This window comes from Coregonus lavaretus (genome assembly GCF_964263955.1).
Source record: "Coregonus lavaretus genome assembly, chromosome: 13".
Lineage (NCBI taxonomy): Eukaryota > Metazoa > Chordata > Actinopteri > Salmoniformes > Salmonidae > Coregonus > Coregonus lavaretus.
Window position 1 is genome coordinate 22,305,593 of NC_140000.1, and position 17,844 is coordinate 22,323,436.

Sequence of the window (17,844 nt, forward strand, 5' to 3'; positions counted from 1 at the left end):
ATGATGAATTATATCATTTTGGCGACCGTTTTTTCCATGGTTTTCGCCGAAAAGTCCCCTCGGCTGAAATTCATTGTAAAAGGTATGTGCTAATTTAGCTATTGGCGTTTAGGATGGTCAGATCCGCCCTGTCTGTGTACTAGGCTATATGCGAGGACCTTGTTTTTTCCTCCATGGAAATAGTTAGATTAACGAATGAACACTACACTGTAGTCTACTTGAAGATCAAAGTAGTGGATCACTTTCCTCATCATGCATGATTCAAGGTGGACAATCATGTAAAATGTTCCACAAAACAGGCTATACCAACAAAATAGAAATGTAGCCTAATAATGATACTAGGCTATATTAAATTGACAGAATGATTGGCATTGTGTCAATGAGAACGGATCTCAGTGAAACACAAATAAAGTGATGAGAGAGAAAACACTTTGGACTAGCTATAATTGTATAATTTGAATAGCCTATTTGTCAAATTATTTATGCATCCCACTTCTCATCTAAAATAAATAAATTAAGCAATTTGTATTAGATTACATGGAAGAAAGTAAGCACTGTGTATTAGATTAAATGGAAGAAATTAAGCACGGTGTATTAGATTATATTAATCTTCATCTAGGCTAATTTAGGCCCATTGGCCTATTCCATTGTAATGAAATGTAAGGGACATAAGTGTTCATACGTTTGGAACGGTGGAATTATTCAGAACCAATTGTGTTTTGCAAGAAGCTGCCTTAATTAAGATAGCATATTATTACTATTTAGGTGTTGATTATTCGGGTAGCCTGTCCTATACAATAGTGACCCACTCCTACGAAGACATCTAATCTTGAATTCAGAGCACACCTCAGCATGTCAATGCAGAGGCTGTATGTTAAAGGCCCAGTGCAGTCAAACGTGTTTTTTCCTGTGTTTTATATATATTACCACACTATGAGGTTGGAATAATACTGTGAAATTGTAAAAAAGGTTGATAATGCCCCTTTAGTGTAAGACCTGTTTAAAAATACCGCCTGAAATGTCTCCCTGTTTTGGTGGGATGGAATTTTAGGTGACATCACCAGGCAGTACATTCGGCTGCATTGGTCCTTTAAGTGTTTTGATAGGCTCGCAGTTTTGCAAGTTTTGGCGTTTCTGTCATTGATAACTCATATGTGAGGTTCAACCTAGGGCAGTGGGTAGACATTTGCCAGTTAGTTGTCATGGAAACGCTGTCCTGTGTTGTTTACCAATCAGACAGCTGTTATTTGTGATCAATGTCCGGATATTCCTTCTGATCAGCACCTCCTTCACTCTTCAAGACAGAATATAAGGCTAAATGATATGTGCTAATTAAAAAGAAACGATGAGGAGCTCTAGATATCATGTCATTTAGTTTACTCAAGGACACAATGTCAGTGAACCTATTACAAAACCACTACATTATTGTTAAAACCCATCATTATGGTGAATACTTAGCTAGCGCTGCAGAACTGCAATGCAGGTGCACGAGCTGACGGGTAGATGGTACTGCAGTAGCTGAGGCTTGTTGAGCATAGAGCAGCAGCATTAGCTCCAGGACCTCATTAACACACGCGAACACAAGCGCGCGTGCACGCACACACACACACACACACACACACACACACACACACACACACACACACACATCCACACAGCCCAATTAATATTTATGGAAATTCCGTGCAGCAAACTAACAATTATATTTTCAAACTCACGCCCTCACACCTTGCACAGTGGTCTAATATATTCACAATCAATAGAAACAGGGCTATCAAGTTAAGATGCACCGACAGGTGTAAAGGACTGTATTCCTCTTGGCAGATCAGCAGTCAAATACAGACAAGAACATGGCCTATGTGTTTGACATATCAGTCAAACGTATGTTATACAAAGGCCTACCAACCCTATAAAGGGATGTCATATTAACGACATTCAGTCCTAGTGTACCCGATAGAGACAGACATGTCAAAACAGAAAGATAAAATCGATGAAAGCATTATGTTCCTGGAGGTTGAAATGACTGGTGACTGAAGCCTGGATAAGAGCGTCTGCTAAATGACGTAAATGTAAATGTAAAATGAAGCCTAGTTCAGCACCTTGGACAGCGCCATTTGCCGCTCTTTTGTCGGCCGATTAAGGAACTAGTGGTCTACTTTCCTGAAGCGTCGAGAACGTCAGTCTACCACTGAATTGGAGTGTCGGATTTGCATGTGCCTGTAGGAATAGGAGTCCCACGGGTAAATCGTCCTTAACCATGGCAACCAATTCAATTTCAGTACAGACTCTCTCTTTCTCTCTCTCTGAACTGTACAGCTTTAGCTTCATATCATGTAAAACTAAAATGACTTGGGCCAAAAGGTAGACTGGTGGCTTCTTTTTTTATTTCAGACCATCACATGACCACACCACAGAGCTCAATTAATACATTCTTGTTAAATCAAATTAATGAACTGAAAATGATTGGCAATTACATGTTCAATTGACTCAACTTGAAACCCCCAACAACACTGATCTACTGGTATATCATATAAAGACATTGTAACAACATCTTCTCCTAATCTACTTTGATATGGCCCACAGAGCCGGCCAGGTACCACTTCTCGACACCGGAGAATTACATGTCAGTGTACCACCAGGAGGGCACCAACGTGCTGTACGTGGGGGGCCAGACAGTGATCTACGTGCTGACATTCACTGACAGGGGGGTCCGCGACCTGAAGGTGAGTTGCTGGTGACCATAGAGACAAACAGAGATACTCTGGGGTGGTGACACAGTAACCCAATGCAGGCACAGGAGACTGGCTTAAAGAGGAGGCAGCAGCTGTCAACCTAGTTCAACAGCCTCCATGGCAGGAGATGGTTCATGCATACATTTATAGAGCAGATCTCATCTCTGTCCAATTGGAAGGAAGTGATTATATAGTGTGGGCTTATGAGGTCAACATACAATAAAGATAATACACTGAGCTAATAATGTCAACGTTGACTCGACAAACATGAGCAGAAGGTAGCCTATCATTTGTGTGTTGTGACTATTCTGATTGTCTGTTACCTTTAATTACCCTATGTTGATCAAATATTAGAGACAGTAAAGTAATCCTCCCTTTGTTAGTTTATGGCACAGGACCTGACTTACTTCATTTTCCATCAGCACTGAATTTGATTGCAGTCGATTGCATATTTGAAAAGGCCTAATATTTGCATACGAGATAGGGATAAATTGTATGACATACTGGAATGTATCTTATATTATTACAGATCCCTGTGGTAACTGATGAAAACGCAAAGGCAGCTTGCATTGCCAAATCAGACCCACCAAAGGTAGGTGGTCATCACCATCATCATCATCATCATCATCATCATCATCATCATCATCATCATCATCATCATCATCATCATCATCATCATCATCATTATCATCATCGCCACCATCATCATCATCTCCATCATCATCATCATCATCATCATCATCATCACCATCATCAATAGCAATTTTCGTCATCATTATCATTATCATCACAGTGAGGTAGGTATGTTGCTACTGTAAGAATATGAATAAAAGAGAGACATAACATCAACATGATATCATCCCCAGTAGAAACTGTCCCAAAAGTTAAAGTTTGGGACAGTGGAACGGTACGATGCTGTATTTGGTATTCAGGCACAAACTCCTCTGGAAGTTTCTCTTGAGATAAAAGTTCAGCTACTGTACTTAATGAATAAGTGATGCAATGCATATGGAGTTATGCATACAATGCATTCCCTCAGTACTGCAGAGGTAAATGTTGTGCCATCTGCCAAATTAGGGAAAATGGATCAGTTCCAATATCTCCTCCCTCTCTGGAAACTGAACGTTCTCTCTCTCTCTCTCTCTCTCTCTCTCTCTCTCTCTCTCTCTCTCTCTCTCTCTCTCTCTCTCTCTCTACTACAGTTGGAGTGCGACAATTTCATCACAGTCATTCAGAAAGTCAATGACACTTTTGTGGTGTGCGGGACAAATGCAGGAACCCCCAAATGCTGGCTGCTGGTAAGGTGACATGATGATGAATAGAATAGCTATTTTCTTCAACATGTGTTTAGTGTTCTCACAATGGTCACACTTTCATCTTACTTTACTCCTGTATCACTTAAATAAAAGTTGGTAATAGTGTTCAATAAAAAACTGAAAGCATATATCTCCAGGTTTGTGTCTATTTGTACTGTATACAAGGAGGTAAGAGCATTCAGGATCTGGCTTGTGAGGTTGTGATGTCATTTCCTCTCCATAGGTAAATGACACTGTGCTGACTGACGCCCCCACCAATGGACAGATGGCACCAGCCTCTGACATCTCCCCACCCTACCCCTCCCAGAGGTCCGTCAGTCTGTCTGCAGGTATGATGCGAGGACAGACAGACACTCCAGCCAAACAGCCATAGAAACACTGCTATTGTAGAAACACTGCTATTGGCACAATACCAAACCGATCCCTCACCCCTATTTCTACACCCTTGTTAACTCCTCCCTGTGGCTCTGACAGGATAGGATAAGTATCAGTATTGTGGGGAGAGCTCCGTCCAGCCATTATGTTCACAACTATACAGACCAATCAGATCCTCAACATTGGCTTTGGTATGGGTTAAGAGATCTGTTTAAAATGGTACCATAGTACTACAGATGGTTCACGACATGTAGCAAAGCTGTAACTCACAGTATTATCGGAATCATGACAAGGTTACTTTGTATAGCAGGTTCTGTGATAGCGCAGAACAGGCTGGACTGGAGTGATGAACCAATGAGCCATTTGCTAGAGTGGTGCAGCGTTCTGATAATGTTCAGTTCTCATTGAACCATTAATGTCATGATTCCAAATAACCTCCGTTATCACTATGGAGACAGTACCCTAAGTGGGGTAATTGTAATATGGTTATGGGAGGATGTTGATTGGTGCAGTCAGCTGTCTTCTGTTGATTTATTTTTGATCTCTCCCTCTACCTTCTGTTTGTCTCTCTCCCTCTCGCTCCTCTTTAACTCTCTCTCTATCTTTACCCTCCCCCCCTCTCTCACTCTCAGATGGGAATCTATACTCTGCTCTTTCAGCAGTGGGGCGTCACCCTGGCTCTATCCGCCGGACCTATGGTACACAGAAGCTCCTGAAGACTGAGAACAAGTGGCTGCAGAGTGAGTGGGATGAGAGCAACATGGGACTATATGGGTGTAGGAGAGCTGCATGAGGCACTGGAGTGGATGAGCATGGAAATAGCAACTCTATTTTATCTTATATCTTATATCTTGTAACTGTAACATGCTGCATGCAGAAATGTAATCACTATGAATTCTTCCATTTTAAAGAACATAAGTTAAATGCACAGTTGTGATAAAAAATGGTATGACTAACTAATATTATGTACTGGAAGTCTTTATTAGCCTATAAAACTTCCATGCAAACACTTTTATAAAAATAAAAAAAATAAAAAATACACCTTTTTCTCTGTACACACTAGATGGCCATGCTAGAATAATATGCATTAGGAGTTTGAAAAGGGGTTGAGTTGGCCTGGTGCTCAAATGTTCTACTGCCTGGTTGAGTATTACCTCTTATAGAATAGTGGCTGTTAAATAGTGATGAGTACCAGCACCTAAATATAAAGAGTAACGGCACCAGAAATGAGTACCGGCACCTATTTCAGTCCACTTCAAGCACTGGTGGCAGTCCTTTCTCTCTCCTGCTGCAGGTCCCCAGTTTGGTGGAGCAGCAGTAATGCCAACCTCTCAGAAACACAAGGAGGAGATCTACTTCTTCTTCAGTGAGTTCAACAAGACGGCCATGGTGGACGAGGAACCCTACAGGTCGCGCATCGGCCGAATCTGCATGGTAACCACAACAACATCACCTTATATAAGCTGTATTACAACGTTATTGCCTATTAAAACTGAGCTCTGCGAAAGGTGAAACAGCACCACTGGTCACCCCAGGCGCATTATTATTATTATTAAAATAAACATTGAAACAGAGGAGATGAGCATCCAGCCTTGTGGTAAAAAAAATCTGAGTACATAGACTTCTGTTCTATCGCACTTGCAATGACGTCCGAGGGGATAAAAACAGGGTTTGTTTTTTGAAGTAACGTCTTTGCTGTTGTAATATCGCAAACGAACCTGGCAGTTTCACCGCTAAGGATTCCAGCTTTAATGTTATGGTGTACTGTTGTATACTGTGTGTCCGTCTCCAGGTGGATGAGGGGGGCATAAAGAACCTGCTGGCGGACTCGTGGACTACCTTCCTGAAGGCCAGGGTGATGTGTGGTGCGGGTAGCACCCCCCAGCAGTACAACAACATCAGACAGGCGTTTGTGCTGTCTGACGTGGCCCACGAGAAGAGGACCGGGGTCATGTACGGCCTGTTTGCCAATGCCTGGTGAGTAGACAACTTACACCTCCAACACCCTCCAACCCATATGGCTGCTTAAGACTGTGTCATGCTTAAAATGCAGGAGAGGAAGGAGCTGCACAGACAACATAATCAGAGGAAAGTAGGAATTGTGCACAGCACATCCAAATGGGGCACAGGAGTTGGATAGAAGTGTATAGCAATGAAAACTTGGGAGCAGCAAGTTCTATGTTTCAGTGAGGAAAATACATGTATTTTTTATTTTTTTATTTCATCTTTATTTAACCAGGTAAGCCAGTTGAGAACAAGTTCTCATTTACAACTGCGACCTGGCCAAGATAAAGCAAAGCAGTTCGATAAAAACAACAACAACACAGAGTTACATATAGGATAAACAAAACAATGATTCTATTTGAAGTGGGCTATGCTCTGTGGAGGTGGCCAATTACTTTTGAGCTTGAGTGCTTTTATTACCATGTTTAAGCAGCCTTAAATCCTCTTAAGTCCTTTTAGAGAGTCATAGTAATATGATTCTACTCAGCTATCAGTCTGTGATTTTGTTGCTAACAACATTCCGATTCACGTTTGAATAAAGTAAGAAGAAGGAAGGAAGGCTTGTATGCCTATTAAGTGTTGTATTGTTTGGTTGACCAGGGACACGACAGTGATATGTGCTTACTCCATCGAGGACATTGACCAGGCCTTCGCCACGTCCAAACTGAAGGGCTACAGCAGTCCTCTGATTGGACATCGCCCTGGCACAGTAAGACACCCACTGAATCAGTTAAAGTAACTTTCTTTTAATTAACTTTTTGTAGTGCCAATCAAAGTCATTTTGCAAAGGCCAATTGCAAAAGCTCATGCATGTGAGTTCGTCAATTTTGGGGAAGTGGAAGACTTGTGTTTCTATTTTGGAACAGTTGCAGATGACAGACACTGATTGTGAAATTATTGTGCAAGGCAAAGCCACAGTCTAAGTCTGTGTCTCCTTCCTGATTACATCACTTTCATTACATCACATCCTGTCCCAGTGTGCCTTCAAGAACTCCACGGCAGCCCACAACCCTAAGACCCTGGGGGTGATCAGGGACCACCCGGAGATCGAGGACGTGATTCGTCCGGTCGGGGGGGCTCCGCTGAACCTGCCTACCGACGATCACTTCACACACACTGTCGCTGCCATGGTGCTGGCGGTCAACGACGAACACTACAGTGTGCTGTACCTGGGAACAGGTGTGTGTGTGTGTGTGTTTAGTTTTTTTGCTGTCAAGCTGTATCTCATGTACAGATGTTTGGTGTAACCTATTTAAAAGTTATTTTTTAGAAGACATAGTCTCCTTGACAAAGTAAATTAAAAAGTTGTTTGCTCAACGCAGGCATGAGTTGGGGCTTATTATAAGAGTGCATGTTTGGCATGAATCCCAGCTAAATGGCTACAGCCTAATCAACGTGCTCTGATAAAGAAGACAGTCACTACCACAGGGAAAGTAGTGATAGAGCTGTGAACAGAGCCATGGGTCTCTGAGGTGGCTTAATAAGAAACTAGAGCAGTTAGTCTTCTGTGGGAAGTAATAGCCTCTCAATCTGGGGAGGAGATAAGAGAGGACAAGCTGTAGGACAGGCCTGCTCTTCTCTGTAAGTCACCCACTGATGAATTGACCAGTAGAGAAAAAAGGCAGCCTGTGCTATTATAAACCTGGGGCCATATTCAATCCAAAATGGTACTGGGTTTCTGGGGTACATGAAAAAGAATAGGGTGTGACCATGGTGTCTCTCTCTCCTCTGGTAATGTTCTCTCTCTCTTTCTGGTGATAGAACAGGGGAAAGTGCTCAAGGTTCTGCACACTATCGAGGATGCCTTTATCATATCCCAGTACTCCCTCTTCCACAACGAGGGTCCTGTTCTAAGCATGGCCATTGACTCTAAGAAGGTACTGTGAGACCATCAGCGAACACTCCTTAGCAGCTAGCTCTAATATCCGTAGATGAATTTGTTTACGATGTAGCTGCAGTCCAATCCATTTCAACAATGCACTTCTAGTGATAACCACTGTATGTTTCTTCCTGTCGCTCATGTATTACTCCCTGCCTTCTCTACCAGGGCCACCTTTATGTGGGCACAGCAATGGAGGTCCAGCGCATACCATTGGCTGACTGCGGTCGCTATGGAGACAGTTGCCGGGAGTGCATTCTGTCTCGGGATCCGTATTGTGGTTGGGACGCAGCCAGGAGGAGGTGCACACCCATCCCAGCTGGATACAACATCAGCACTGGGTATGAGATGTGATGATGTCACTCCTTGAATACAGTTTAGATACCTATGGAAAACATGCAGAGTACCAAAAATGACAGTCAATACCAGCCATAACATATCATCTCTCACAGAGGAGTGTCGAGGTTCCAATTACTATTCTAGGTTTTATGATAATTGGTTAATTTACATAAAATGGTTGATAGTTCAAAATGGTACATGGTAATTTGATGTTCCTTCAATTATTTGTTTCATACCATAGGGCACTCACTCAGAGTCTGGACCATTCCAATGCCTCTATCTGTGGTGAAGCTGCTGGTGAGTGCCATTCCGCCTCCTCTCTGACTCTCCCTCTGTATCTTCATTAGCTGAAATAAGGAACTTTTTTCCACAGCCTAACTCAGAAGATGATATCATATAATTGAGCGGAGGCTCAAACCCATTGGGCGGTTTAATATCAAAGTTTGCCCTCACTTCAAAGCCCAATAGCTTCAGCCATATTAACCTCTAATAATCCTAACAAATTCTCCCCGTTCATGGGATATGCACTGTCTTTGTTAGCTATCTCTTTTTTCCATTACTTCTCTTGGTCGCAGTCTCAGTGCAGCTGTTATGCATATCTCTTGACTGTTTCTGCTCTTCCATTCCTGGAACATTGCGATTTAATCCTAGGGAGTGGAGAATGAAAGATGATGCAATATCATATATAAAGATATTTTTATCTCTCATTTTAGCAGATATTTTTCCAGAGGAAGTAACAGGCCACAGAATTAAATAAAACACTATTTAATGTATCTCTGTGTCAGCTTGTACACGTTAGTCTGGTTTTAGGTTTACTGGGCATTGAGTCACAATTGTCCTAGTAACTGACAGGAAAGTTATCATTTACAATAACCTGTATATTTTTTCACAAACATGAGTGTGGCCTCTCACCCACACATTTCTCACATAATGAAGTTGTCCTGCCAATCCTGTCCTGTCATTCCCATTTTGAACTCATCAATGATTGTTACCGTAGATACATAAACAATCCATAGTTATGAAACCATAGCCTACTCTCTAGTCTAGGGAGCCCATAAGTAAGTATTTAATTTGGGTGAGATCATTGTCAACCAGGTTGTGCCCTCTGAACCCCCACAGCACTGAAGACCCACAGGACAAACCCCAAACAGGTGTTGATTGACTCGGACGGCCCCGTCAACCTCCCCTGCCCCGTGCGCTCCTTTCACGCCACCTACCGCTGGGAGAAGGACAACTGTATCCTGCACTATCCCTGCTTCATCACTGGAGACTCCTGTGTGCTGGCACCCACCCCTGACCTGCCCCTTAAGCAGGGGGTGTTCCGCTGCATGGCCACGGAGAACGGCTACAAGGTGGAGGTGGTCTCCTACAGGCTGGTGATCAACAGTGGGCCTCTGCCTGCCTCCCTGGCCTCCACCCTGGGGCCCTCCCTCCTGCTTGCTGCAGCCACCCTCTGGCTCCTGTAACCATTGCAAATGCTAAAGCTAACCCCTTAGCCTCAAAGGCCCTCTCTCTGACAGACAGGAGAGGAGGGGCCACCATACCCAGGTTAGGTTCGCAGAGCATTGATATTAATGGTTGGGTAATGCGATCAGTGTTGCCCACAGAGACTGTTTTCATAAAACGTTTTTTATTTTATTTAATTTACATTGTTCAGAAAATGCCTGAAAATAAATGAAGCCATTTATTTTTTAATGATATATGGGCCTACAATACTAACTAATACTGAACTGTTTAAACAAAAACAATACCTATAACAAATTTAAAATACCTAACATTTAAACATCATTCATATATTAACATCAATAAGGGTTGTATGGAAAGACAAACTATATTATCATGTCTTATTCTGAATTTTAAATACAGATTCAAACCACAAGATGTGCTTTGCGAACCTTGCCTGTTCCACCAAGAGATGACATCTCATGAGTTGGGTTAAATACAATACCAGGCCAATTTCTCTTTATGGTTTCTCAACTTATTTTGAAACATGATTGTGCTACTTTGTGAATATTTTAAGCTTGAATACTGCTCTAACATCCAGACATCCTGTTGAAAGTCATAAGTATAGTCTAGTATTTAGAAAATGTCTGGTATTGAGTGTTTAAAAAAGCCTTAACAATTCTGGGACATACCCCCTAAGCACAATTTGTAGTGGAAGCAAAACTGCTCAATTGGGTTGACTTGGCTCTGTGAATGAGGTGGCCAAGCCTTACTTTGATGCTGGGAGGAAGTGTCATCATTTTGACAGGAAGTCATCTTTTTGACAGGAAGTAGATAGAAGAGTGTGAGCTCATCCTCGAACATCACTGTGTCTGGGCAAGTCCTCTGCAGTAAAGGCAGTTTTTGCATCGTTTTATTTGATAGTATCAGACATTCATATTAAGCTACTTCATTTTCAATAAACATACAGTAAGTAAAGTAAACATCATTCAGTGGCAGGTGAGGCCAAATTAGAAATGAGTAGATGACATGTAGAGTTGCATTTTGTAGCTTGCTGTACAAGAAAACGTTTGTGATTATATGAGTACCGTGTGTTAAGTATTTTATTGCTCCGCAAATGCCGATTTCCACCATTGCTGCCTATGTATATGAAAGTTATTCTTGATGGTTCAAGGTTTTATACTGTACGGAAGTCCAGAGAGGACATATTAATAAAAAAAATATGTCCTCGTTATATCGAGATCACAACTTCTTTATCTCATGATCACGACATAACAAAAGTTGTTTATTCAAGATCACGAGACTGTTCTCATGGTCGCGACATAACAAAAGTTGTTTTGTCGAGATCACGAAATTAACTCTATAAATAGGAGTAGACGCATTGATGATAGATTGACAGTATGGCTGAGGCAGTAAAGCCCACGGTGGATCAGCACATATGTTTTTATTGATTGCTACGCTAAGGGATGGTACATTTCATGCTAACATCATCCTTTCATTTGTGTTTGTCGCTCATTGTCAGTTTATAAATTAGAATGTTAGCAAGCTAAATGTCCCTTACCTTGAGCTAAGAGCTCTTGGGGCATCTAAGCCTTTGTGGGGCATTTGAGCCCTGAAAGATGCCTGACAGGCAAACCTGTCTCCCAGGCTGAATGCCACCCCCAAGACCACAGCCAATCGCATGCAAGCAACAATGCAGCTAACTTGGCTAGTCTTGTGAGTGCGCAAGCTAGCTAGCTAGTTAGCTAGGTAGTCTTGTTAGCTAGCTAGCTTGTATATATGCTGGTTGTTAGCTTGCATAACTGATATGTGTATAATTGTAAGGGGCACCTCATGTTTTATGGATACTATTAAAATGTACAGAGTGGGTGAGCTCAATTCCTGACAGGCTGATAAGATTACATTTTATCCTCAGAGCTTGATCAGATTCAATAGCAGTCTCAGAGGCTGATAAATAAGGATTCCACCTTGTAGGTTGTTTCATAGGTAACTCTCCTTGCAGGCAGATTAGCAGTCTGTGCATTATGTATATGATCAAGAAATGGGTGCGCTCTATTGCTTAAAGGCTCCTGACATCAGCCTCTGAGGCTGCTATTGAATCTGATCAGCCTGTCAGGAATAGAGCTCACCCCCTGGATGAGATGTGCATCTGCCTATGAAGCACTTTGACAGCTAATCTGCCTGCAAGGACCCTTACCTATAAAACAACCTACAAGGCAGCATCCTGACTTATCAGCCTCTGAGGCTGAAATTGAATCTGATCAGCCTGTCAGAAATGGAGCTCAAATACTGTAAATGGTGTCACTTATAATTTATACACATATCAGTTATGCAAGCTAACCACCAGCATAGATAACAAGCTAGCTAGCTTGCTAGCTAGATAGCTAACAAGACTACCTAGCTAACTAGATAGCTCACAAGACTAGCCTGGTTAGCTGCATTGTTCCTTGCATGCGATTTACTGTGGTCTTGGGGGCGGCGGACAGCCTGGGAGACTGTGCTGCCTGTCAGGCATTGTTCAGGGCTTAAATAGCCCGCATTGCATCAACACAACCACAGAGCTCCATGATTAAGTGGTTATCATGCATCTGAACAAATTAATGGATGATTACATTTTTTTTTACATTTTAGTCATTTAGCAGACGCTCTTATCCAGAGCGACTTACAGTTTTTTAGTGAGTGCATACATTTTCATACTGCGTGATGCGTGGTACTTCTGATTATCTTGTGATCTCGACAAAACAACTTTTGTTATGAGATAAATATGTCTTGGATCTCGACATAACGAGGGAACTATTTTTTTTTATTAATATGTCCTGTCTGGACTTCTGTAATACTGTGGTTATACAATGACGTTACTCATTGACTGCTTTAACTAACCTATTCCCAAGGGGAAAATCCAGTGCATAATACTCAAAGGGGTTATTTTCATACTTGTATCTGTATGCTGTGACAAAAGGCATGACATAATTTGAAAGGATCCTTTTGTGAAGTAGAACACTTTGAGCAGCCACCATACTCTGGGGAGAAAGACTGAAATTAATGATTGACATTTTTTGAAGATATGGAACAACATTCCTCTTTAAGCAATATACGTTTTTTTTTTATTTTAGCACCTGACCTCAAATAATAATAGTATGTGCTTTATTGGAGGCAGAGAATGTTTGCTTGGAGGGAGTGGTTTACTCAAAGCAAATGTTGAATGTAACATAGTAATATGAATGTAGTTGCAACAAAATGGAAGTCTATTGTCCCCATTTATTGATTGTAGTATCGCAGTGCTAAAGTACCACCTTACAACCACTACTGGGTTTTGAACTGTGCCACTGGGTTTAGCAATTGAATTAGCCCTTGTGGAAAATGTTGAAATGGCAACAAACCACTCTCGCCTGTAAATATTGGTAGAAAACAGGCTATATAATGTTGTTCTTCGAACGGTTTTAGCCATAATTCTATAGGTTCCATCTTTCTCTCTGGGGGTGGCTGTAAGTTTGTCTCGAGGTCTCAGGAGGATCTGCTTGCGGCATTGCACTGATGCGGTCTATTTACTGTGCCAAACATAAGCTGTGTTGAGCCGCCTCATCCGCTGCCTGCCGCTTCTCAATCACATAGCACTTTGAGTAATTGGTTTCCCAAATCTCTTTCTCAAACTCACACACATTCTTATATATGTCACATATACACACAGGCATGTAGGTGCGCGCTCACACACACAACTCTTGTTTACCAATCACTCACTTCAATCTCATTCCCTTTACTCCAGTATTTACTGTTGCTTATCTGTTTCATTGTATTTTGAGCATGAAGCTTGTGTGTCTCTGTAAACAGTGAACAGAAGCCACTCATACACTAGCCAACACTAATTAGGCAACTGAACCTGTCTCGCTCACTGCAGAGAAAAGCTCTTTTACCAAGACAGCTGGCCTACTGTCAGTGGGTATTGTTAAAAACGGTCAATGAATCGTGCCTGTGCAAAGTTGATTGTATTTGGCCTTTCATGGATTTCCAAGGGGCAGCACTGATATGGGAGCTTGTGTCTTTTCTCTGGAGCACTTTATTTAATGACCACCTTCATAGCCAGGAGTCCCTGCCTTTGACGTGGACATAAACAGTGGATATATCGCATGCTGGTGATTATCGTTATCCTTTATTAAATAGGTAACAGTATGCTCATTCTACATTACTCAGTGTGGCCACTTCAAGGCAGATCTCCTCCAGAGCAAGAGAAAGATTTAAACCAGTTTGTTGTGTTTTATTGGAAATCAGCTTACCAAACTCGATTGAAGAGGAGATTGTACTGGTATCATGCTCATTAATGCCTCACCATAACATGTCTTTTTTTAAAGGACAGATGTCTGTCTATATGAAGTGGTAATACATGTCCATGTAACAAATCTGTAACTCCATATGTTTCCCTTTACTGAACATGTGCAGTGAAAATCAATAAAGTAATCAATTACAGTATTTTTTATTCACTTTTATTTATTCAGGATAGCCCAATTATTATATTTTAGTCTGTGATGAGAGAGAGAGGCGGGGCAGAGGGAGGGATGTGGACGAGCATATCAAAAGAGGAGAGGAAAGAGAGAGAAAAGAAGGGAGACAAGGAGAGTGAGAAAGGCCGATACATGCTTAACGGTATAACACATGAGCAGTGAGCATGGCACCGTTTGCGGCACAGTGGAAAGTTGGATTACTTTTAATTGTAGCTGATTGTGTTAAATGCATGCTAGAGAACCACAAAATGGTTGATTCTACATTGAGTAAATTATGTTGAAAATGTTGCACCATCTACTGGTGTAGAATTGTATGACAGTTCAGTGTCAACGCTGCACACGTGATCTTCATAAGAGTAAAATAAAATAGAAACATCATTTAAACCATTAAAAAGACAGGTGAACCCTATTAATACTGGTGAATGCCTATTCCAGGACATACTCCATTGTCAGAGATGTGATATTGCTAAACACGATAGAGACAATGTATTTTTGCCAACTCACTGTCAGCTCATTTTCTACCCACCATTTCCTGCTTTTTGCCCCCATCGGAAACTTGACTTGACATGGTGATGGATCACTAATGATTAATAACAAGATCTTACAAGATAGCTTGCATTTGTTATTGGTTGTCATTCACTTTATGTGAACACCCACCAACAAACTGAGGCAAACATAATGAAGAACATAATTATTTCTCCCAAAATACAACCAATAACAAAACCCATCCCCCTCTCTCTTTTCTATTAAGAGAGTTTCTATCAATTTCTCATTAAGCTAGTTTCCTATTTGGAATGAAGAGAAACAACTAATCTTATTCAATAACTGACAGGCTTACTTATTGACTACCAGAGATAGCTACACAAAGCAAAATCAAAACACCTGCTACATACAAACAGTATATTAATCATCCATTTTATTAGGCTCTCGCTTTCTTCTCTGTGCAAAGACAACCACAATACGAGTATATCTAATGACACGACTCACTAAATCAATTTGATTGTCAGAGAGGTTTTAACTATGAATGTTGAAGGTTCTGACCTAGCATTTTCTTTTTATGTGTTAGAATACCCAGGGTGGAATAATAACAGAGAAAGCTATTTCAATGTACTATTGCACAAGATGGCCCCATATCTTATTTTCCCCACAGTCCCCTCAAAATACATTGTGTGACATTAAAGGTTGCAAACCCCTGCAGCAGTGCTTGACTTGGACTGAAATAGGTGCCGCTACTCATTTTGGGTGCCAGTACTGTTTATATTTAGGTGCAGGAGCTCTACAATACTTTTTAGCTAATATTCTATAAGAGGTGCAGGAGCTCAAGCAGTAGAACATTTGAGGTGCCGGTACTCCGCTCCGGTGAGCTCCTGCCCAAATCAAGCACAGCCCTGCAGGAAAGGGAAAGGCTTCATCCCCCACATTCCACATTCCTGAGCACCAACAGAGCAATGGGGAAAATAAGACATAAAAGGGCTGGCCTTCATTTCTCAGAAGCGTGATAAGTCACTGACAACACATGCTAGTGTGTTGTTGAAAACTGGTAACTGAACGGCTGAATTGGTTCAATAATCTTTCATCTTCAGGTGAGTTCTGAGAGTTTGTCTGACTACTTTATCTAAAATGTTGATCATTTTAACAGTATGAAGATATTCACAGTAGGTAGATGTGATAACACCAGCCATTTTCACTAATTTAGATATTAGTCAAATTACCTCAAATATGTTAGCAGTAACTATTATTAGGCTACTGGATGAGTTCACATATACCAAACAGTTGGGCATCAAGGGAAAACTATTTTAAAAAATCTAGATATGCAAACGTGAACTGTTTAAGTGACTGAGAAATCAACGAGTTAAAGTAAGCAGTCCTAGACAGGCTGTATCAGACAATTATAGAACCACACACTGATTATAGAATGAGTCACCATCATGAGCTTTGCTCTGTCAAATGTTTCCCTCAAGTCCAGGAACACAGTGATCTGCCAGGTGGATGAGGGTGCGTTTGACTCCATTAATGTTGTGCTAACTAACTGACGGACTCATGTGCGAGCCATGGTTTTGTGCAGTCCGTGCAATTGAGACATTATATCACATATGGCTTTAATGTTAATGTTAATGTGACAAGGTCTCTTGAAAAACAGATTCTGTCAATGAGACTAACCTGTATAAATAAAAATATTTTTAAATACTATAGCTCAAGTCAAACTCATACCTTTACAGTATGCGTGTCAGGCAAACACACTATGTCCATTACCATGACAGACTAGTTTGGGGCAAGTCATTACCTTGGAGCAGTTTTAAAGCTAATTTCCTGCAATTCTACACGTTTTAGCTCATCATGCCATTTGTCACATTTTGCCATGAGCTTAAGAGAAAATGTTTTGCATTTTTAAACTGTTCAGTGAAAATCACTTTTAACAATATGAACTTTTAACTCATACCCAAATGTTGTTGACTCATCCTATCCTAGTATTTGTGGACGAAGTATAAATAAAATTAATAACCCACCTCAAAAGAAATGCTTGCTATGATATCACCCTCTTGAGGAGGATGAGCTAGCCAATCAGCGGTCTCCTCGCATTAATATTTGTAATGACCGGCATATGACACCATTCCAACACAGAAAATATGTTTTAACATACTTAATTACCTTTCTTATTTTTTTCTTATTTTTTTAAGGAAAACGATTTCACTCATTGTAATTAATTAGCTATAGGTCATATTTCATAGAATTCTGGAAACACCGGACAGTTACTTTAAAAGGTCACCTTTGGGCAAAAACAGCAGCTTTAAACTGTATAACTGATCAATGCACCATCATACCCAGTCATTTAATGCTTAACAACCCCCTCAAAAAAATTAATTCGATAATTAGCTACAGAAGTGCCATTTCTTACCAATGTACTAAAAGCTGATCAGAGTTGTGGTTGTAAAATAATTGCTTCTTGTCCCAGCTCCATAGGCAAAATTGTCATGGGGGATGGGGGGACATGGAGCAGGGACACAACATATTGTCTACATTACACATATAGCATGAAATTCAGGCTAAGGGCAACATCATATGAGAAAGGAAATATGTAAGCAGAAGTGAAAACGTTCAACTATTTTTCACATGCAGTCTTTTGAACAATAAGGCTAATTGTGCCCTTGCAGTGAAAGTTTTACGGGAAATGCCTTACATTGTGATTCTGTGCCAAGGCATGGCCACTCCTGAAGATTGTTGCTCACTGAAAAGTGGAATAGCATTTGCTACAGAGATGG

At 41.1% G+C, this 17,844-nt stretch overlaps 1 protein-coding gene across 1 annotated transcript; it reads left to right on the plus strand.

Annotated features, from left to right (window-relative positions):
• On the plus strand, positions 1 to 10,111 carry LOC311139773 (semaphorin-7A-like; the record flags this gene model as incomplete). Its single annotated transcript, XM_084174721.1, has 14 exons — positions 1 to 82; positions 2,584 to 2,723; positions 3,262 to 3,324; positions 3,935 to 4,030; positions 4,272 to 4,377; positions 5,056 to 5,163; positions 5,718 to 5,857; positions 6,216 to 6,400; positions 7,028 to 7,136; positions 7,405 to 7,606; positions 8,189 to 8,304; positions 8,475 to 8,647; positions 8,887 to 8,942; positions 9,765 to 10,111. 14 exons carry the CDS (start codon positions 1 to 3, stop codon positions 10,109 to 10,111), a joined length of 1,923 nt encoding a protein of 640 aa, XP_084030847.1.
• Between the last annotated feature and the right edge of the window lie 7,733 nt (positions 10,112 to 17,844).